The 22449-nt window shown below is 44.4% G+C and overlaps 1 protein-coding gene across 10 annotated transcripts in view; it reads right to left on the bottom strand.

Annotated features, from left to right (window-relative positions):
- The window catches only part of PLXNA4 (plexin A4), a 748486-nt gene that overhangs the window by 643907 nt on the left and 82130 nt on the right, over positions 1–22449 (bottom strand). For 9 of the 10 annotated variants that reach the window (XM_061638090.1, XM_061638091.1, XM_061638093.1 and 6 more), the window contains exon 3: positions 16641–16823. In XM_061638090.1, coding sequence (XP_061494074.1) covers positions 16641–16823 — 183 coding nt within the window. Of the gene's footprint in view, positions 1–4251; positions 5085–16640; positions 16824–22449 lie in introns of those variants that run through there. The other variant, XM_061638101.1, reaches the window with a different exon arrangement.

Genomic DNA, 22449 nt, shown 5'->3' with positions numbered 1-22449 from the left:
ACAGCCGTTGTAACATACACACTGTTATCCTCCGCCTGTTCTGCCGTTGAGGACTTTCTTGGATCGTCCTTTGTCTGGTTCCTCTCCCTTGACCTTACCGCCATGGCTGACCCTGCTGGGAGTACATGACTTCCGACGGCATCGCTCACAGGGTTCACTGGAACACACAAGCCCACTCACCACTGCAAGGTGATGATCCATTGAGTGTGAACAATACTGAACTAGATGGACCAATGGCCTGACTTAGTATCAGGCAGCTTTTGATGGTCATATCCAGACTGCTTTGTAACAAATCAGACCAATGGTCTCATCTAGTCCAATATGGTCTTCTCCAATGGATAGCAACTCTCCAAAGCCTCAGGCAAGGTCTTTCCCATCAGCTGCCACCACAGATCCTTTTAACTGGAGATTGAGCCTGGAACCTTCTGCGTGCAGAGCGTGTGCTCTGCCAATGAGCTAAGGCTCCTCTCCTCAATTTTGGTGCGGTGCAAGCAGCCCATCAGCAACAGCTACCACAGTAGACTACTGATCTGGGAACGCTGCTCTAAGCATTTATTTTTATTAACTTCTGTTTCTGTTCTGCTCTCTTCCAAGCATGGTCAGGTGACAACGGTTAAAAATTAAAACACACTTACAAAATCTCACAGCTGCTTGGCCTTATCTGTTGGGTGCCAATGCCGAAAAGGAAAGTTTTACAACTCTTCCAGAAAGTGTTCAGCCTCAGACTTTGATGGACTTCTAGTTGGAAGAAACCCTATGATTGCGGAGTGCCGTTGCATTGGAAGGCAGTCCACAAACAATTCAGGCTTTTTAGGTCAAACCAGCACTGTCAATTGTACAAGGAAAACAACAAGGTAATGGTACAGATGCCACAGTGCTAATACCCTTTTCTGGAAAAGACAGGCCTGGCCACTGTCATACATGCCTCAATAGCATCCAGATGACTGTAATGTTGGATGACTGTAATGTTCTTTATATGGGGCTACCTTTGAAACATCAACCAGTTCAGAACTCAGGCACCTAAGTATTAAGTACGGAGCATATGATTCCAGTATTGTACCATCTCTGTTGGGTACCAATTTGTTTCTGGGTCTAAGTAAAAATCTTGTTTTGACCTGGATGTCTTAAAGACCTCTGCCACGCGTATGTACCTACTTCAAACAATCATATCAACACTGGGCATATATTATTCTGCTCCTCTTGGCATCTGAAGAATGGTGGGAGTATAAACAGGAGAGGGCTTTCTTAGGAGCTCTGACACAGTTGGCGAAGGCCCTCCCAAGAGAGGCCTCCTTGGCTCTGTCATGGTTGACCTTCCGCCAAGCTTTCACTGATGCCAACCTGTACTTTACTCTTTGAATACTCCTGGCTTGCACACTGGTTTTTCTTGCTTTCCTGGTTATTTTAGTTAGCTGCTGTCCCACATGTTTTAATATATTAAAGGTGATTTTTAACTGCCTTGTTTGGAGGGGGGTTATTTTCAAGGCAGAACTGAGAGGTATCAATATCTAATAATAAATAAATAAAGCACACTTTCATGTGGTCCACCCCAGCAAAGAGTCAAGGTGCTGTAATTCTGCATTGTCCCTTTCTGGATAGTCACCAAGGGCAGCCCAACATTAACCTAGAACAAAAGGATTTCCTGCATAAAGAAATGATGACTTTTTTCTAGTAGCTGCAAAGCAGGCAATCACACAGAATTGTAAGAACATGGTCAATACTTACATAAATAGCTGGAGACAAAAAGTATGGACTGTATCCCTAAAGGAAAAACTGACAAAATACACTAGGGCTTTGAATAGTCGATGTAGTGACAATGATTTCTTGGAAACATGGTATCTATTTATAACTTAGGTGTCTGACAATAATCAAGACGGACATCCTCCACCTTCACTCAGACCGCTATGGGTTGGTACCTGTTTAAGGGGGAGGAAGGAGGGGGCGGAAGGTATGTTTCTTTTGGCTATGTTTCTTTTTATGTAATTCTGTTGTAGTCTGATTTTGTACAACTTTGAAACTCAATAAAATGCATTTCAAAAGAAAAGTTTGAATGAAAATGATGACGACAGCTCCCAAGCCCAATTTGGAGAAAAGAGGGGGACTGAAATATAATGCATTGGAAAGATCATGATTTATTGCTTCCTTCCTTCCTTCGGTTCTGCAAAGAGTAGCCAGTTCTATGCTTCCCCTGGCTATCTGCATCACAGATAACTTGGGTTGTTTGCCTCCTCAGCACCACCACAAACACACACAAATTAAACATCAGTGTCTACTGCCTCTCCCATACCAGCCCACAAAAGGAGGTGATGGAACGGGTGCACAGCACAGATCAAGAGGCAGGTCATTAAAAGATGAAATACAGGAGGCAAAGAACCCAGTGATGACACAGGAGGGAATTGTGGGAGTAAAGACTGCTGACAGATGGGGTGAGGATCTCAGCTCCTGAAAAAAGAAAAGAGATGGGTTTGCACTGTCTTATCACGGACCGGCTGTTATTCCAACAAGCTCCCTGATAACAGAGAGAGCTTAATCAAATATGCAAACGAGGTCCTATCTGGAGAACGATGGAATGGAAAATAAATGCAAAGATTGTGCTTTTAAGGGACAAGGAGGGAAGAGAGGTCCCCCCCAATCTCATTTTGACAAAATTTGTTTTCAAAATATTAAATGAAAGCAAAATTAATTAGGAGAATCACCCATAAGCCGGCTACCCGTAAGTGGGGTCAGAAGGTGAGAGGAGCAAAAATTAAAGGCAGTTGCAAAAGATGCTTAAAATGGCTAAAGGGATTAAAACAGAGGGACAGCAAGGGGAGGGGGTAATATGTACCCAGGTACAAGATGGAGTCCACAGTTAGGGTTAGGCCATTCATTGGGCATGAACTGAGGGCTGGATTGATTTAAAACATCCCAACTTTGCCATCCATTTGATGAAAGAACAGGACACGGATGCCTCACAGACTTCTTGTATGGGGAAAGGAAGAAAATCAGTTTGCACCAGGGCAACAGGAACACAGGAAGCTGCCTTATACAGAGTCAGACCATTGGCCAACTAGCTCAGCATTGCCTCCACTGACTAGCAGTGCCTTTCCAAGGTTTCAGGTAAGGTTCTTGTGATGTTCCTGTATGTTAATGTAAATATGGTAAGTACAGGTTTATTAGAGGAAATATGGTAAGTGGAGTGTGAGAAGGGGAGTACTTGGGCTATATAATGCTGGATGATGATTGGCTGTGTGTTTGAATGGCTGACGGTATAAATGAGAGGATGACAGTTGAGTTGTGGTGGGCTGGTTGAAGGTGGTGGGTGTTGAAGGTTGTTGTAGAGAGAAGGTGGCTGTTGAGAGATTGGATTAGGAGTTCTGAGGCATATATTAAGAATTAAGAACATAAGAGAATCATACGCTTGTCAACAAAATCTATAAGTAATCTTGTTATTCCTAGTGTTAGCAATAAATATTTTCTTGGTTTACTTAAAGCCTGATTCCTTAGCTGGAGTGTACAGATCGGGGGGGGAGGCAGGGTAACCAAGGCTGAAGAAGAAATTGTATCTAATGGTGGCAGCAGTAAAGGAGGAGATATTGTATCAGCATTCAGTACCACAGAGCAGTACCCAGAGCTGTGAGCTTCATATGCAAGAGGCTTCAGGGGGGTTGGGAATTACCTAAACACACAGACACAAGGTATCAAAATAGGCAGGAAGAGACTAAGGCACAGTCTAGAGGCTATACTGGATACACAGAGTGTTGGGTACTGTGGCCTAGCAGGGGGATCTTTTGAGATCTGTGCTAGAGCGGAGAGAGGTAAAAATAAACACGACAATCCTGACTGCTGGTAGCCACGAGTGAGAGCATCACAGATGGTGCCAGGGGAAAGACATCACAGTTCTCTCCTAGCCTTTCTTGGAGATGCCATTGGGGACTGAACCAGGCACCTTCTGCATGTAAGGCAGATGCTCTACCACTGAGCTATGGTCCTTTCCGAGCACGAACGTAGGAAGCTGTCTCACACAGAGTCAGACCACTGATCCCTCTAGCTCAGGATTGCCCGTGCTGATGGTTTCAGACCCGAGAATTTCCCATGGAGATGCTAAGGACTGAACCTGGAACTTTCTTCCATGCAAAGCAGTTTCTCTAGTACTGAGCTGCAGCCCTGCCCCTCGATATCAAATTGTTGTGGGGCTAAGTCTCATGTGGTCCCAAAGACCAGAAGAACAGGCACACAGTTTTTAATCAGCTGTAGCAGGTTTTAATCGGGTACCAGCACGGAGAGGGCAACAAGCTTTCCAAATGTACAGAATTAGCTGGGTTCACTTCTGGTGTCAGGATCATCCAAGGAGGAAAATGTCAGGGAGACAAACAGTGAATGGGCAGGACAGTTTAGCATATTTCACGTGCATACTCCTTTTGCCCTAAAAAACCCACCTCCCTTTTTATATACAAGTTAGGGACGTAAAAAACTGCCTCATACCAAATTAGGCCATAGCTCCATCTAGCTCACACTGACTAGCAGCAGCTATCCATGGCTTCAGACAGGGAGTCTCTCCCAGCCCTGCCTGGAGATACCAAGTATTGAACCTGGGGCCCACATGCAAAGCAGATGTCCTACCACTGAACTACAGCGATTCCCAGAAATGATTTGGGAAGGCCTGCATTTAAATGAACAGGCCTGCTGCGGTCACATCCATTGTGGCCCTCATGATGAGGATCTTGGAGGGATCCGCAGCCTCTGCCTATCACCAGTCACCGGTGAGCTGAACCAGTTCCAAATGGGCTGCTGCAGTGAGGCTGCAGTGCACAATGGTGCAACTCCCTTCATCTTCCCAGAAGGGGGTCTGGAAGAACTTTCTCCCCGCTCCCCTATTGCTCTGAAGCTTGTTCTTTGGCCACATAAAAATGCTCAGCACAACACCGCTGATGAAACATGATTGGCGGTCAAGTGCTGCCAGACTTTGAAGCAGAGATTGGATCTAGAGAGGATTAGATCTTCCATTTGCAAATCTCATTCCATGGTCACAAGATCCACATCTCCAATGACACGCTGAGATGCCTCTAAAATCAGAATGTCGGATAAAGCACAAGAGTCCAGCCCTGTTAAAAAGGAAGGCAGCAAAGCCAAAAAGAGAGAGACATTACTTTACAACAAAGGGAGTGAGGACATGATAATTTTCAAAATTACAAATGGAGCCAGCAAATGAAGAAAGATAAATCATTCCCTCCCCCTCTCTCAAAATATTAGAATTGTCTTCAAACAGGTTCAGGACAAACAAAGCAAAAATACCTACCTTGCACAGTGGGGAGGAGAGCCTGCCTGGGAGTCCAGAGTCTGTGAGTTCAAATCCACGCTCATGTCTCCTTGGTGTTAAGGGCCAGCTAAAGATCACCCCCACAGGGAGTGGCTCAGGGGTGACGTGCCCTGCCACCTGTGCAGCCGTGGGCAAGCTGCAGAGTCCCAAGGAGTCCAGTTGCCCCCCAGCTGGCAGTTGCGGACAAGGAAGGGTCTGGCTTGTGCAGCTGTGGCAAGCTGAGCAGGCCCTAGCCAGCTGGGGAGGACTAGCCTCAGAGGGAGGCAATGGTAAACCCCCTCTGAATACCACTTACCATGAAAACCCTATTCACAGGGTAGCCGTAAGTCAGGATCGACTTGAAGGCAGTCCATTTCCATTTTCATTCTCCATTATTGTCATATTTAAGCTACCAGGCCTGATCATATTTTGTGGCAGGGAAATTTACTAGGCGTTCTTAATGCAATGCATAATTACCTTGTGGATTTCCTCGCTATAAACCATGATCAAGACTAGTAGCTTAGATATGAAAAATAATGAAGAATAGGTCTTTTGGTGGCTATTAACTAATGATAGCTGAACTATGTTCAGAAGCAGTATACCTGTGAGTACCAGATAGGGGAAACTGTTTGTAACCTTGAGCAAAGGTATGTAGCCAGTTACTGCTGAAGATGGTGGGCTTTACTAGATGGACCTTTGACCTAATTTCACAAGAGAGTTATTGGGCTCTTAACTAAGGATTCAGTAAAAATCAGAGTCACAGAAACTAGATTTCAGAAAGTTGTACAAGGAGAGGGTGTGGATCATATTTCCAGCCTTAGCTAACCTGGTGCCTTCCAGCCATTTTGGACTAACATTTATTTATTTATTTAAAAATATTTGTTTATATGCCACTTTTCCAGGCAAAGACTCACAAAATAAAAACAGATTCAGAACTCCAGTTAAGATAATAATATTCCAACTTTCATCCAACAAGCAGGACCAAAAATAATAATTACACAGGAAAGTCCAATCGAAGCTAATGAATGTTTAAGACCTTCTGAAAAAAAATCAGGAGTGTAGCTGTCTGCCATAGCTCTTTTGGGAACGAGTTTCAAATGTGTGGAGCTATCACAGAAAAGGCCCTCTATCTCATCGCCATTCATCTCACAGATCTTCGAGGCAGACACGCTAAGAGGGCCTCCAAATGAGATCTCAGTGTGCAGGCAGGATGGTGCAGGTACAAATGGCCCATCACATAGCTCAGGCTCAAACCACTTAAAGGTTAAAACCAGCATGTTAAAATGGGTCTGGAAATGCAATGGAAGCCGCTTTAGCTGATATAATAGAAGTGTTATAGAGGTTGATCACCATACACCCATCAGGAGTCTGCTGGTTGCATTTTGAACCTAGCTGAAATTTTTGGACCATCTATAAAGACAGCCCCATGAGCAGTACATTAAAGTAATCTAGTCTGGATGTGGCTGAGCATGGATTCCTGTGGCTAGTCTGCCCTCTCCAGAAACAGCTGTACTTGGTGTACCAGTCGAAGCCAATAAAACACATTCTTGGGCTTCCCCAGTCAGCACTGAATCCAGGAGCACTCTCCAAGATTGTCTTTTAGAGGGAATGTTGTCCCATCTAGTATTAGTTGTAATCCTTCTTCCAAAAGTAGGAATCTACCAAGCCACATCTCCGTCTTGCCTGGATTCAACCTCAACACGTCCTCATCCATCCCAGCACTGGTTTAGGGTTGCACAGCTACAGGTCATCACCATACTGGTGACATTACAGCCCACACCTTTGGACGTCCTGGCTGGGGTTGATGGGAGTTGTAGTCCAAAACAACCTGGAGGACAACAGGTTTGGTGAAGGCTGATCTGTTACAAATCCCTGTCTTGTGGCGGGGAACTCCGTTCACACCACAGTCAAGAGAGAAGCAAATGAAAGAGAGTAGGAAGTGAGAGCTGCATGTAGTCAGCAAGAAAACATCTCTTGCTTACTCTCACCTGGAAGCTTTTACAGAGGCCAGACATTATCACATGATCCAGTCCAGCCAAATGGGGCAAAGAGGCTTTCCTGATTGGTATGTCAGATCTTCTTGTAGTCAGTGGTGGCTGGTGCCCATGGGGAATGGTAGGGCAGAAGACAGGGAGCACAACAGCAGGTGGAGCCAGAGCCAATGACAGGCAGAGCCAGTTAATTCTAGGCAGGATATTAAGCAATCAATCAAGTAATCTGTCCCCATCCTCCTCCCTGCTGAGCTCTACAAGGTCAGCGCTGAGATTGAGGAGGAAGAAACTAGGTGCCACCCCTGGGCTACTTGTAACAATGAAGGCAGGCAGGTAAGGGCAAGCTGGGTTTGGTGGGGCACTGCCCCATTCACCCTAGTAGGCCGGCCTCCATTGCCTGCAGTTCCCTTTCCTGGCCACAGCTAAGTTCGCTCAGGTCCCAACATATGAAAGCCCACCTAGATAAAACCTAGGAATTTACCCTCCTTGCAATAATAATTTGCAAAAAAAGGGGGGAGGGAAGCCTGTTCTCTCTGTCCATCAAGCTACTTTTATATTCTACAATCATTCTGCCCAATTATCCAAGCCCACACATGACGACACTCATGCTCATCCCTTGGCTGTGTTTTCCTCTGAGAATGTGTTTTGAAATAAACAAGTCCATTTCCTTTCCCTTGCTACCCACAACAACAAACAGCTGTACGATCTGCGCAGCCAAAATAAGACTAAATTAACACAAGCTCAAAACTGGATGGAAATCCCATTTTCAGCTTTATGCCTACAGTTCCTCACAGCATAGATGACTGGATCTCGCATTGTGGAGTTTGTTATGGATATATCCCAGACCACGCTGCAGGAAAATGGAAAGATGGGCAGAAATACAGGGACAGATTCTGCACATCCCTTTGACAAAAAAAACTTACCACGACTCCTAAAACATAATTCAACAGTTCGTGGAATGGCTGCAGAAACAGAGCTGAATAGTATCCACTGCTTGGCAAGTCACACCAGTTCACCTCGCCATTATGCTAGTCAGCTGCAATGCCAATATAAATGGTTCTGTATTGGGCCAGCTTGGACCTGCTTCCACACCCCATCGCTCAGTTCTGTGCCACCCAGTCTCCCCATAACATAATGACATTGCAAGTGGCTATGGAGGTGGTCGCTGAGACTACATGTTTGACGGCAAACACAAGATAGACCTGGGCTTCCCAGACTATGTTCCATGGACCATCTGTGGCCTGTGAATTTCATTCAGGTGGTCCTCAGCATGTCCGCAGTAAATATGGCATGCAAATGTAATACAGTAAAATACAACAGAAGCAATAACAGAAGCAAGAAAAATGCAGTTCAAAATCATACAGCACCTAGCACAACGCTTTGCAATTGCTACAACAGGCAGAAAAATCATTAAGTGGCTGTCCATGACCCTCAGCAGATTTCAAGTGGTCTTGGGGGGTGGGTTGAATTGGAAACCGCAGGAATAGGCAACCTTCAGTTTGTCATCGATGTGCAAAGCGGCAGAGTGGATGGACTGAAGAAGAGCCTGTTGGGTCCACTATTGGCAACACAGACAACACAACTGGCAACATAGAGGCAACAGTCCCTGCTCCTAGCCTGCAACAGCATCCAAAGTCAGCAATAGCAGTGCACCAGCGTGAATTAGGGACAGGGGAGAAATTTGGTTCTGTTCACATTTAAAGGCAAACCTACCTAATTCACACTTATCAAAACAATATGCGAACCAGAATGCAGCCTTCGAAATTCGCACTTCTCCAAATTCTGCAATGCAGTTTGCTGGCCAAGTGATGCATACAAAAGTGTATATATTGGGGTAAAGTATGCATCTAGTGCATATATTAGTGAAAATAACATACAGAAATGTATTATAGCGGGGAAATTGCTTGCAAAAATGTGTAGATGATGCAAAAATGAAGTAAAATGTACATATTAGGAGAAATTCACATTAAAATGCTGACAGTTGCATGAGTACTTTTTTAAAAAAGTCACAAACTGATGTGGAAATGTAGAGGACAGAAGAGTGGAAGAATGAGAAACGGACAGTTTCACCCATCCGTAACCATAACCAATGACATTACACAGGTGCAGCCATTGTGTTCCATCCTACACTCTTCTATGCCCAGGTATGGTTCCTTTTGCACCCTTCTTTACAGAGCTGTGATATTTTGTCTACGCAACTGTAATCCCAAGGAGTTACTCACACGGTAAACCTTTTGGCAATCAGTAACGGAGCCTAATGGATGTTCCTCATTGATTTATAGGAGCTGAACCCCAAAGCAGCTACGTGCAGGTCCACATTGATAACACAAACTCACTAACCTTTTTCTCAAGTCATTTCAAGGAGTACGTCTCTGTGGAACGCACCCGAATGATCAGGTAGGATAATTCATTATCGGCACGTCTTACAAGTTGTCATGTTGCCCATCACAGAGGAGGAGCAACTTCTTCTGCGATGCAACCTGGCAGCTCTATGGCCTCATATATCAATGTTGCATGACAGCACAAGATGGAGAGCGTGGGGAAAGATTCCTTGAAGACAAATATACCAAAGCCAGCTAGAACAGGACGGAGGTAATTACTGGGAATGGGATTTGCCCTAGTCACTAGAGAACCATATATCTTAGGCAAGATACCACAAGATCTTTCACAAGCACAGGTGCCCAAGTCCTCGGTGCAGCATCTCGTAGGAAGGCAAACTCACAGGTGACAGATGTTCACTCCAAACTTTTAAATCAGTGTTCCCAGTGTTGCAACCTAGCAAGTCCTTTGCCCTGCACTATTTTGCTGTATATAGCATTTCCTTTTGGGGTGAGCGCATGTGTACTTTAACCACCTCATTCCATTCTCCTCCTAATTCTCCTCCACTCTGTCTTTTCCCTTTGTTGTCTTGGTTACTCAGCCAGGCTCCTGATATGCTATTCGTTTTCATTTTAATAACACGCTCTTGTAAAGCACAATATTTTACTTCAGTTGCATGTGTCACTGGAAAAATTCCTTTGACGTGGATGACATTTGTATATCAACCAACTGATACTGCTTTATGATTCTGGGTACTTTGCAAGAGTTTCACGAACTGGATGTCTCGGAAGCCTGAAATATGATCTGTATCATCTTTTATATAAACATATAAAGAACAAACATCAATCAATTCTAAAACTGCATGAGGAAAAAGGAATTGAGAAAAGTTTCCCTAACTGCTGTCTAAATTCCTTAGCAACAGTTGACAAGTAAATAGGACACACATCGCAGGGAACACACATCACAAGATGATGATGATGGTGATGATGATTGTTGTTTATATAGCTCCACATCTTGTTGCAATCCTTACAACAGCCCAGTATTGTAGGCCAGTATTTCTGTCCTTACATTTGCCTTTTCTATGGCTACCTAATGAACTGATTCACAAGCAAAATTCAGACCATGGTTGTCCTAATTTATATGTCCTTTAAGTACAGGCCAGTTAGCTTAACTTCTGTCCCTGGAAAACTGGTAGAAAGTATTATTAAAGCTAGATTAACTAAGCACATAGAAGAACAAGCCTTGCTGAAGCAGAGCCAGCATGGCTTCTGCAAGGGAAAGTCCTGTCTCACTAACCTACTAGAATTCTTTGAGAGTGTCAACAAGCATATAGATAGAGGTGATCCAGTGGACATAGTGTACTTAGACTTTCAAAAAGCGTTTGACAAGGTACCTCACCAAAGGCTTCTGAGGAAGCTTAGCAGTCATGGAATAAGAGGAGAGGTCCTCTTGTGGATAAGGAATTGGTTAAGAAGCAGAAAGCAGAGAGTAGGAATAAACGGACAGTTCTCCCAATGGAGGGCTGTAGAAAGTGGAGTCCCTCAAGGATCGGTATTGGGACCTGTACTTTTCAACTTGTTCATTAATGACCTAGAATTAGGAGTGAGCAGTGAAGTGGCCAAGTTTGCTGACGACACTAAATTGTTCAGGGTTGTTAAAACAAAAAGGGATTGCGAAGAGCTCCAAAAAGACCTCTCCAAACTGAGTGAATGGGCGGAAAAATGGCAAATGCAATTCAATATAAACAAGTGTAAAATTATGCATATTGGAGCAAAAAATCTTAATTTCACATATACGCTCATGGGGTCTGAACTGGCGGTGACCGACCAGGAGAGAGACCTCGGGGTTGTAGTGGACAGCACAATGAAAATGTCGACCCAGTGTGCGGCAGCTGTGAAAAAGGCAAATTCCATGCTAGCGATAATTAGGAAAGGTATTGAAAATAAAACAGCCGATATCATAATGCCGTTTTATAAATCTATGGTGCGGCCGCATTTGGAATACTGTGTACAGTTCTGGTCGCCTCATCTCAAAAAGGATATTATAGAGTTGGAAAAGGTTCAGAAGAGGGTAACCAGAATGATCAAGGGGATGGAGCGACTCCCTTACGAGGAAAGGTTGCAGCATTTGGGGCTTTTTAGTTTAGAGAAAAGGCGGGTCAGAGGAGACATGATAGAAGTGTATAAAATTATGCATGGCATTGAGAAAGTGGATAGAGAAAAGTTCTTCTCCCTCTCTCATAATACTAGAACTCGTGGACATTCAAAGAAGCTGAATGTTGGAAGATTCAGGACAGACAAAAGGAAGTACTTCTTTACTCAGCGCATAGTTAAACTATGGAATTTGCTCCCACAAGATGCAGTAATGGCCACCAGCTTGGATGGCTTTAAAAGAAGATTAGACAAATTCATGGAGGACAGGGCTATCAATGGCTACTAGCCATGATGGCTGTGCTCTGCCACCCTAGTCAGAGGCAGCATGCTTCTGAAAACCAGTTGCCGGAAGCCTCAGGAGGGGAGAGTGTTCTTGCACTCGGGTCCTGCTTGCGGGCTTCCCCCAGGCACCTGGTTGGCCACTGTGAGAACATGATGTTGGACTAGATGGGCCACTGGCCTGATCCAGCAGGCTCTTCTTATGTTCTTATGTTCTTACAGGGATTTTGTTTTTCACTCATTGCCGTTGTGCCTCCCCCTCGTCCAGATTGGAAACCTACTCAGGAGGGGGAGGTGTAGATGGCTTGATCCCTTTACCATTACCACCTTGTAGTCCCAATGAGGAACAGGACCCCATGCATATAATTTTCATTGGCTGGAGGGAAAAAACCTTCCAATTTCTCCAGTGGGAACTTTTTTTTCTATGCATAAGGTTCAGTCCAGATCAGGAAGACCAGACATGATCATTGCCCTCATGCTGCAGGTGAGAGAGACAAAGGAAATGTGTCTCCTCTCAAGAGATGGAGAAGAAGCAGGAAGGAGAGCCTGAAACTTGTGGTCAGCTTCTCTGAGAGTATCCATTTACAGAAAGGAAGATTATAGCAGATGGGCAAAGGCCATGTGCAGCCTAGTCTCCTGGAAGACTGCCTAACTCCCCTGTGGCATGCAAATACCCAATTCAAGGTGCATTCCCATAATTGCAACAGGGAACATGGCAAGGGGCAAAGGGAGAGGTAAAGCCCCCCCCCATCCCACATACCAGAGCCCCAGTCAGAGTCTGGCCCATGCTGGCAATTTGTGTTTAAACACCTTGCAATTAAAGGCACAGCTCCAAAAAAAAACATAGCATGTAGTTTGGCCGTTGACCGCTATATGGCATTAGGGATGAAGCAAAGCCATCTGGTCAAATTAACCAATACTTTTGATGGTCTTCAATATAGTCTCCACTGTAGTTCCTGGACCTTTCCACTGGAATTACTGAATCTCTTACTGAGATGGTCAAGGAAAAAGCATCATCATTGCTACCATATTGAAAATTAATGGACATTCACAGTCATTGTATCATACATGTGACGTATAACAAAGATGGTGTTATCTTTTCATCCAATTGTACCAATAATTTGGATGTGGTTGCACAGAGAGGATGTAGATTATACTCCCAGACAACAGCAGATGAAGGGCATTTCAAGAAGGGTCCAAGAGATTAAACTCTCAAATCCAGGAAAACTTCAGCTTGCCATTACAGGGAATTCTCCTCAACCATGTAGTGATGTAGAATACTCATGAGTGAGGGAGCATGCTTAACACTGCAGTGCTTAACAAAGAGTAAGATATTTTAAAAGTAGTAGTAGCAGTAGTAGTAGTAGTAATTCAATGTATACCCCACCCTTCCTCGTGAAACAGCCCAGCATGACAAAACTGGCCCCAAATCAGTTCCATTTCATGCCATGGTGTCAACATGACCACATGGAGGTCACACCATGGACTGATGATGAGTAGATGTCTGGATTTTGTAAAGTTGTTGCTTTACCCCATGGCACCATCTTGATATGGGACAACTCAATGCACCCATCAACATACTGCCCAATCCTGGGCCAACCTGGTCAACCATTCTGATCATTGTCAAATACTCTAAGCAACAGGTTGAAATCTCAACAACCGACATGCCCCAGTAAACTCCATATACCACCCACTGGCCTGCTCTTTTCTCTGTTTTTCTGTCCTTGCACTCATTCCATCAGAGTTTGTAATATCACTTTGCTTCATCCTGCCTTAGGAAATTCGACAGGACAACTAATTTACCCCACCAGAAGGCATTTTCTCTCTCTCCAGTCTCCACATATGAAATGTTGTTGCCAATTTGATAGTCTTATGTCTGGAATAGCAATGAGCACAGCTAGGAGTTATTTTTTTTTTACACCTTCGCACTGTGAAAGGGCTCCAGCTTGAAGGGATTGTAGAACAGGGGGGGACAGGAAGAAAATAGCTTCAAAAACAGAAAGGACGCTACACCCACTTTATTATTTCTGTATGAGAGAGAAGACAATCATAGATACCAAAACTTTCAGATCTGTGTGAAATGAATATGGTGATTTGGTGTCCGTAACACACACCCAGAAACAGCCCAGGCCAACATAACCTCCTGCATTTGAGAGGGGAAAATAAGACCTGTTTTTAATTTTGAGTAAAGAAGAGGGTAGTAGTGTCAGAATCAGAAACCCAAAGAGGCAAGTCATTGTGGTCTGCTGGCATTGCCCACTCAAGAATTTAGGGAGTCCATAATCCAGAGCACATGATTCAGAGAAACATAACCTTACTGGAATGTCATCTCGGTGTTAGCACACAAGCACACTGTCTCTGCCACCAGTACTTATATTGGACTTTTCATTCACAGATGACTGGACAAAGCTGTAATTTGAACCCACACTTACCCACACTCTAAGCCAGGAGAGGGGAGCCTGTGGCCTTCCAGATATTGTTGGATTCCCAACTCACATCTGTCCCAACCAGCATGGCCAAGGGTCAGGCATGATGTGTTTGGCAACCTCCAGAGGGCCACAGGTTGCCAAACCTCTTGCTCTAAGCCCTCCTTACCCTGCCTTCACTTGCACAATTTTCTACATTTAGGAGGGCATATGCAAAAACGGAGCCTTTTGCATGCAGGTCTCTCTTTAAATAGTCATCTGGCCTATTCTCTCTCCCTCTTTCAGAAATGATTAAAATCATTGTTTTATCTTTTGCATTTCTTATTTCATTTGGCTTTTTCCTCTTTCCAGGTTCATAACTGCATTCTTAACTCTTTTTGCAATCTTTTGCTCACAACATGTGTAAAGTTTCCCCTATCCCTACAACTTCCTTGTGAGCTTGAGGCCAAGGATTATATATCTGTGCACCGCCCTAGCTCACTTTATAAAAAATAAATGAAGGAAAGGGTAGCCACTCTATTTTAAGCTAAGAATTTGTGCCTTTGACATGCACACCTAGTACAAAGAAGGCCTGTTTAATTTTACGTATTTCTTTTTAACAGTAATCACAGTGACTTTGCCAAAGATGTGAGTTTTAAAGGAATAATCACATGCCATCTGAAACTTGGAGAAGACAATTGTTCCTCCCCTGCCTTCATTAAATGGCATCTCTGCTGCTCACACCATCACCTGAAGGCCAAAATCCAAGAAGGACCAATTCAGTCCCAAGAAACTGTGTAGATATATAGCACTGTTCATGGGGAGCAGCAACATCACAAGTACATTCTCTATGGACTTCAGAGTTATGTCATGGTCAACAGAAAGAATCCCATCTGAGGTCCAAATGTTCTCCATCCAGGGAAAAGGTTTATTTTATTTTAGTTTGTTTGTTTGTTTTAAAAAAAAGGAAAAGGCAGACAGCCTCTCCAGAGAGTGGCTCACTCATCACTAGAATATCTTAACAAGTTCAAAAACACCCAGTAAGTTAGCAAAGGTACAACATTCCACAAGAAAGCAAGAGTCTCCTCTTACGAGAACAGAATACATGAGTAGCCAGTTAAACCATCAGACAGAACATGCTGAGCCAATCTCTCTCTCCGTTAGAAGGTCACCTCCAATGGATCTTTAGAGACGACAATCAAAACACCTGCCAAAAACTCAGAGTTAAATGCCTCTTTCAGTCTCAGCCTTGGCTCCAGAATACAATGGCCCCACGTGATAAATTGGAATTGCTGTAACAGAGGAAAGCCACAGCAAAGACAAGGGTGAACTTCCCATTCTCTTGGATGGCACCCAAGGGAGACCAGACCCTGAGGAAAGGACATCTATTTATATAGAATCCATGGTGGCAACCCAGTAAATACAATCAACAAAGAGTTCTGTGGCACTTTCTAGACTAACAAATTTATTGAGGCATAAACTTTCGTGAGCCAGAACATGCATCTGCTCTGGGACTCTGGCCCAGAACAGTTTATGCTAAAATCAATTTAAGTCTTTAAAGTGCCACAGAACTCTCAAAAGAAATGGGGGGGGGCACTAATTTAGCCACACCTCTGGAATTTGTCACCGGTAAATAGAACTTAAAATCAACTTCTTTGTCATTCATTAGAATGGATGGGAATAAAATCTACTCTCTGCACAGCCTCCAGTAGCATCCATGCTGAATTAAACTCTTGACATGCCACCCCATCACGTAAAGCACAAGCTGAGTTTCATCTTTATCCTACTTCCAAATGCTAACAGACATCCTAGGGCAGAAGTCTTCAACTTTTTCAGACCCAGGACCCACCTTTAACATTTTAAAGTTGTTTAAACTTTGGTGCATTTGGTGACCTATTTCTTCCACATTGGTATAGGGTAGTGCTGCTGTCATGATTCACCTTAGATCAGGCCATGACCCAGCAGTAGGTCCTGATCAGCCAGCTGAAGACCAATGTCATGGAATATGTACCATTCAACAGATCACAGAATTGTTAACACTTGTTTGCTTTTTGCTTCTTCCTGTTCCTGCATAATTGATCTCTCTTCATTCACATTGGTCAAATCTCAGCAAAAAGAGTCCTCAGAAAACACAAATTACAAATCTGTGCATCCAAACCATTTGGCTTGTCATCTTCAGGATGAACCACATCAAGTTAGGAAAAGCCAGACCTACCTTTTTTAGCTTGCCACTCTTGGTGCCCACGAAAGCCAAGGAGTGATTCTTATAGATGTAAGCAATGACAGACGTCATTCTGTCCTTGTCTTCTGTTAAGACGGGGAGCCCTCGTACCATTTCAGATACTCCGAGTGGGGCATTCATATCCAGGCCACAGAAATTATCATCAATTGCTAACAGCTGCAATGAAAGGAAGAGAGGGAGAGGGAAATTGAATTATGGGCCATGCTAGTCTGTTATGCAAAGCAAAAGAACCTTTCCAATTTCTCAAATATTTTGCAAGTTGATGCGGGATAACAGGAATTCTACTGATGACTATAAATGATGCTAGCCTTTGTCTAAAAACCACTCGGGAGGAGGGTACCTGTCTGAAGGGTGGGGTCTCAGTTTGTGCAATGTGAATGTGAGCAAAGAGATAAAAAGCAGTGTTGAGATGTCTGGAGCTGGGTTGGCAAGAAGCTACCTTTGAGGTTGTAAGGCTGATTATGGAACTAATGCTCATTTAGGGATGTCATTTGATGTCATATGAATTATTAGGTAATAGATGCAAAACATTCTAAAGGAAACAAGAGGAAGGATGGGCAAATCTGTCTTATTTCTGGTCTGTGTCACTCTCAAGCACTTTTACCCATCATCCTGTCCCATTTCTTCATTGAACTGTAGATTATTGTTTTAAAATTCTCGCAAAATACACATTGAAATACGTATTGTCAAACATTTACGATGCTGAGGCCTGTGGGTTTTCAACTGTCCTAATCAGAGTAGACACACTGAAATTAATGAACTTAAGTTAGTTATGTCTATTAACTTTAATTAGTCTACTCTGAGTAGGACCGGTATTAAATACAACCCTTCTGTCACAAGTTCCAATCTGAGAAGGGCAAAATCCAGTCGATTGCTTAGTTCTGATCTGTGCATTAGCTCAAGAAGTGAAGATCTGGACATTGCATAGAGGAATTTGCAATTTCAAATCCCTCAGCCACCTTTGCAACCCGAGAACAAGCCAGTCAGATCCACTTTCAAGCCTTGGAGCAGCCTAGCTATTCCTCTCAGAGTCGGTGTCTCTGGTGGTCAAGCAGTTCTAGGGCAGTGAGCGCTACCTGGGTGGATCTTCCCAAGAGAGGGAGCCAGGCCAAGGAGTCTAATTGAAAGATGAAATGGACTTGTCAGGACCTGAAGCTAACATCAGTTCCAAGAAGACAAACAGGCTGCGGGGGGGGGGGAGAGAATATAACAAGGTTCACAAGCCCAGAGCTTGGAAGTAACTAGCTACAAGTAACGAATTACTTGTAATTCATTACTTTTTTGAGTAACGAGTGGGTAATTCATTTACATTTTGATTGTAATAGAACTAGGAGTAATTATACTACTTTTGTGGAGTAATTGTAACGTTTCCAGAATTACTTTTGGGCATTACTTGGGGGGGCAGGGGAAGTCTTCTGCTCCTCTGAATTGTGGATGAAAACCATGTGCCTCAAACTGGGCTTCTGTGCAGCATCGCTCTTTCCTCATGCTCTGTGGATGGGCAGGAGGTGACGAGGGAGGAGGAGGAGAGTGAGATGGGGTGGAGTGGAGAAAACAATTATTTTAAAAAAACTGATAGTGGTGGTGAAGAATGGAGTGGAGGGAAAAAGGATCCAGAGGTCAAGAACATGGATAAAGGAGGAGAAGGAGGCAGCAGCAGAATGGAGATAAAGAACTGTGGAGGTGAAAGATGACAACGTGTGTGTGTGTGAATACTGTGTTTGCACTTGGCACACAAAGTCGCCTCCACTGTGTGTGTGTGTGTGTGTGTGTGTGTGAATACTGTGTTTGCACTTGGCACACAAAGTTGCCCACCCTCTCTGGCTACTGTGCTGCATTTGCAGTATTGCACTATTTTAACTTTTTTGCATCTCAGGGGAAAATGTTTGCTTGAGTGAGTGTCCCTTAGTTGGTGGCAGGGCAGGGTCCGGGAGGTGGTTAAGTGAGAGAGATTATGCTGTCTGTCTGAGTGGGGGGGAGTTTGCACTTGGTTTGATGTGCAAAGATCTGAATAGTGGCCTCAGCCTCCCTCCCCACCACCCTTACCAGCGGAGAGACCACCATTGCTATCTTATGAATAAAAATAATTATTCTACTACCTCTGTATGTGTGTGTTTATTTTTAATGTTGTTTTAGGCTACTTAGATGTGCAGCAGCCGAGGCCAGCACCTTGTAGGTGTTTTTCTTTTAAATTAACTGAAATGTAATTGTAGCGATTACTTTGAAGGAAAAGTAAAGTAATCAGTTACTTTCAGAGCAATTGTAATTGTAACGGTAATTACTACTTTTTTGGGCCATGTAACTGTAACTGTAATTTATTACTTTCAAAAAGTAATCTTCCAAGCTCTGCACAAGCCCAGAAGCAGTCCAGTAAAGCTAAGAAGAGCCAAGCAGGACCAAGGCAAAGTCTGAGCTATGGCCTGATTCATTGCACAATTACATGCTCTAACCAGAAATGGAAATTTATATAGAAACAAGAAATGGCAGCCAGCAGACAGGGAAGGATGGGGGCAAGCCAAAATATTGATTAAACAGTTAAGCAGATCTAAGAGACCTGCAGTTTTCAAGGGAGATGGATCAGGAAACAAGATACTAGTTTTACTCCCAAATCTCTGGTTCAAGATACTCTGGCAGCTCCGCATCCTGACATCAACAGCTGGGTCCTCTTGCTGGTGTCACAGGGAATCTCTTGGCATTAAGTGCTGGGCAAGGATAAAAGTCGTGTCTTCTTGTTGTTGTTGTTGTTAACAAACCAGGAAGCGGTTTGGCAGCACAGTAGGGTTTCAGGTGCCAGATAAGCAGGAGCCTTTGCCTAGCAGTGCCTCTAATAAACATTTAAACATCTGCTTTAAACATACCTTTCCAGATAACTGTAATCACACAGCCAAATCCACACTTTGGGTGAAATCCTAGCTAAAGGATTAGCACCTCCTCCTGCCCATTCCGCCTCACTTTCACGTTGGCAGTGTGTCCGCTGCTTAGTTGGACCACTTGGAAAGGGAGATCTGTTACTGAATCCTACAAAAGTCCCTGCCTAAGGGACTGGTGCTGCCACTGGCCAGCTGTAAATCTGTGCTCAGCTCTCTTTATTCCATTGGCAGGTGCTTGGTTACTCAAGAAATGGACTGCCTTCAAGTCAATCTCGACTTGCGGCTACCCTGTGAATAGGGTTTTCATGGTAAGCGGTATTCAGAGGTGGTTTACCATTGCCTTCCTCTGAGGCTGAGAGGCAATGACCGGCCCAAGGTCACCCAGTGAGCTTCATGGCTGTGTGGGGATTCGAATCCTGGTCTCCCAGGTCACAGTCCAGCACCTCATTTGCTCATTTGCTTGCTGTACTTCCAACAACGTACAGCAACGCCTCATGTAGAATAACAGAGTTGGGAGGGACCGTGCTGATGATATCTGTGGGGCTTCCCTTGCGCTTGAACCAGACACTGCAGTTAGTGCAAAATGCTGCAGCGTGGTTGCTTACAGGAGCGAGATCCTGTCCACATGTAACACCTCTGCTCAGAAATCTGCACTGATTGCCTGTTTCAAGGTGTTACTATTTGTATATAATGTTTTAGAGTGTTTTTAGTGTTTTTGTTTGCCGCCCTAGGCTCCTGCTGGGAGGAAGGGTGGGATATAAATCTAATAAACAAATAATAAATAAAATAAAAAAGACCTTAACAGCTTGGGGCTAGTTTACTTGTGGGACTGCCTTACCCCCATGTGCCTATTGGAGCGCTTCATTCTGTGGAACAGGCACTGTACAGATGCCGCATAATATTAGTTCTGCACTTGTAAGAAGTCGTTCTTTTAGCATGACAGCACCTAAACTTTGGAAGTCCCTGCCCACAGACATCAGGCATGCACCTTCACTATACTCTTTTCGGTGTCTGTTAAAACATTTTTGCTCAGGCAAGCCTATCCAGACATGTGATTGCTAACACGTGTGTTAGTTATTGTTGATTTTAATTATATATTGAATGTCTTAATCCCTGTCTTTATCTCTGTCTTTTATTGATAATTTTAATTGGGGGGGGGAAGGATGGTAAACCGGTTAGAGGTTTTATGTACAATCAAGCAGTATATACATTTTGTTAAACAAATAAGCAAACAAACAAACAAATAGGAGTCCAGCCGCCTGTTCAATGCAGGATCTGCAATGCAGGATGCAGCTGGGTCACCCCTGACAGATGGCTGTCCAGCAAGCCTCTGCTTAGATACCTCCAGCGAAGGAGGTCTCACCGTTCAGCTCCCATGTGCCTGGGAGAACATGTAAATGACCCAAAGAAAGGTAGGAGGTAAATGTAATAAATAAGTCCTTTCCCATGGACTCATCACCCACAGAATACACAGACAGGCAGGCACACACATGCACACACATTCTTTCATTCTCCCAGCTGCACAGGTTCCGTTCACAAATCAGCAGCTCCCGTGCGGTTGAGAACACATCCAAAGGGCACCTTTACCATACACACAGTGGAGACTGGTGACTCCAATTTCAATGTGGCAGTGGAATCCACTCCAGGTTTCAGTCTTAACTTTTGAAAGTCTGGACTAAAACCAGGCATGGATTTCTCTGCCCTATTGACATTGCAGGCACCAGTCTTCACTACATACACAATCATGCATTAACTCAGAAAACTGAGTTTTCACACTAACTAGACCCATTCCAATCTGGGTTCATGCCTGCTCACAGAACTGGATCAGCCTTGGTCGTCCTGATGGATGACCTTTATCAAGAATGGGACAAGGCGAGTGTGACAGTGCCCCTTCTTCTTGATCTCTCTATGCCTTTTGCTACTGCTGACCATGGTATTTGTGGGATGGCTTTTGGAGGCACTGAGTTACAATGGTTCCAGTCCTACCTACAGGGCCATTTCCAGATAGTGCTTTTTGGGCCCTGGAAGTTATACTACGGAGGGCCACAGGGCACTGTCCCCAATGCTATTTAAAATTCATAAGAAACTGATTGGGAGACATCATCAGAAGGTTTGGGGCAAGATGCCATCAGTATGATGATGCTCAGCTTTATTTCTCCATAGCGTCTGAATTAGGAGAGGCCCTGGAGGCCCTGGACTGGTATCTGGATGCACCAAAGGGCTGGATGAGGGGGAAAAACTTGAGTCTGAATCCTGGCAAGACAGAGGCTCTGTGGATGAGTGGATGTAATGTCTGAGGAATTGACCAATTACCTGCCGTGGGTGGGGTTGCACTCCCCTGAAAGAACAGGAACACAGTCTGGGGGTGCTCCTGGAACCAGCTTTGTCACTGGAGGCCCAGGTGGCCTTGGTGGTTAGCAGCACCTTTTACTAGCTTCAGCTGCAACCTTTCCTAGTCCAGACTATCCTGACTACAGTAGTCCACTTCAAGAATGGATTACTGCAATCCACCCTTTGTGGATTAGTGCAGAATGCACTAGTGCAATTAGTGCAGAATGCTGCAGCACAACTCCCGAAAGAAGCGAGACCCTGTCACCGTATTACACCTCTGCTCAGAGATCTGCACTGGCTGGTGATTTGTTACCAGGAGAAATTCAAGGTGTTCCCATTAGTATATGAAGCCCTTAACAGCTTGGGACCAGGTAAGTTGATCTGTGGAACGTATAGCAGTGGCGTCACTAGGGGGGTGCGGGAGGTGCAGACTGCACCGGGTGACACCATCCGAGGGGGTGACACCCACAGCCGCCCCACCCCTAGGCACCGGGAAGCGGGGCAGTTGCAGGGACCCAGGGAAGCAGCAGCAGCAATGACGAAGGGTGCACCAGAGAGGGGGAGAGAGAGATAAGCGACCC

This window comes from Rhineura floridana, chromosome 8 (genome assembly GCF_030035675.1).
Source record: "Rhineura floridana isolate rRhiFlo1 chromosome 8, rRhiFlo1.hap2, whole genome shotgun sequence".
NCBI classification, from domain to species: Eukaryota; Metazoa; Chordata; class Lepidosauria; order Squamata; family Rhineuridae; genus Rhineura; species Rhineura floridana.
Note: the sequence above shows the minus strand (reverse complement) of the source record. Positions and strands in the feature narration are given on the sequence as shown.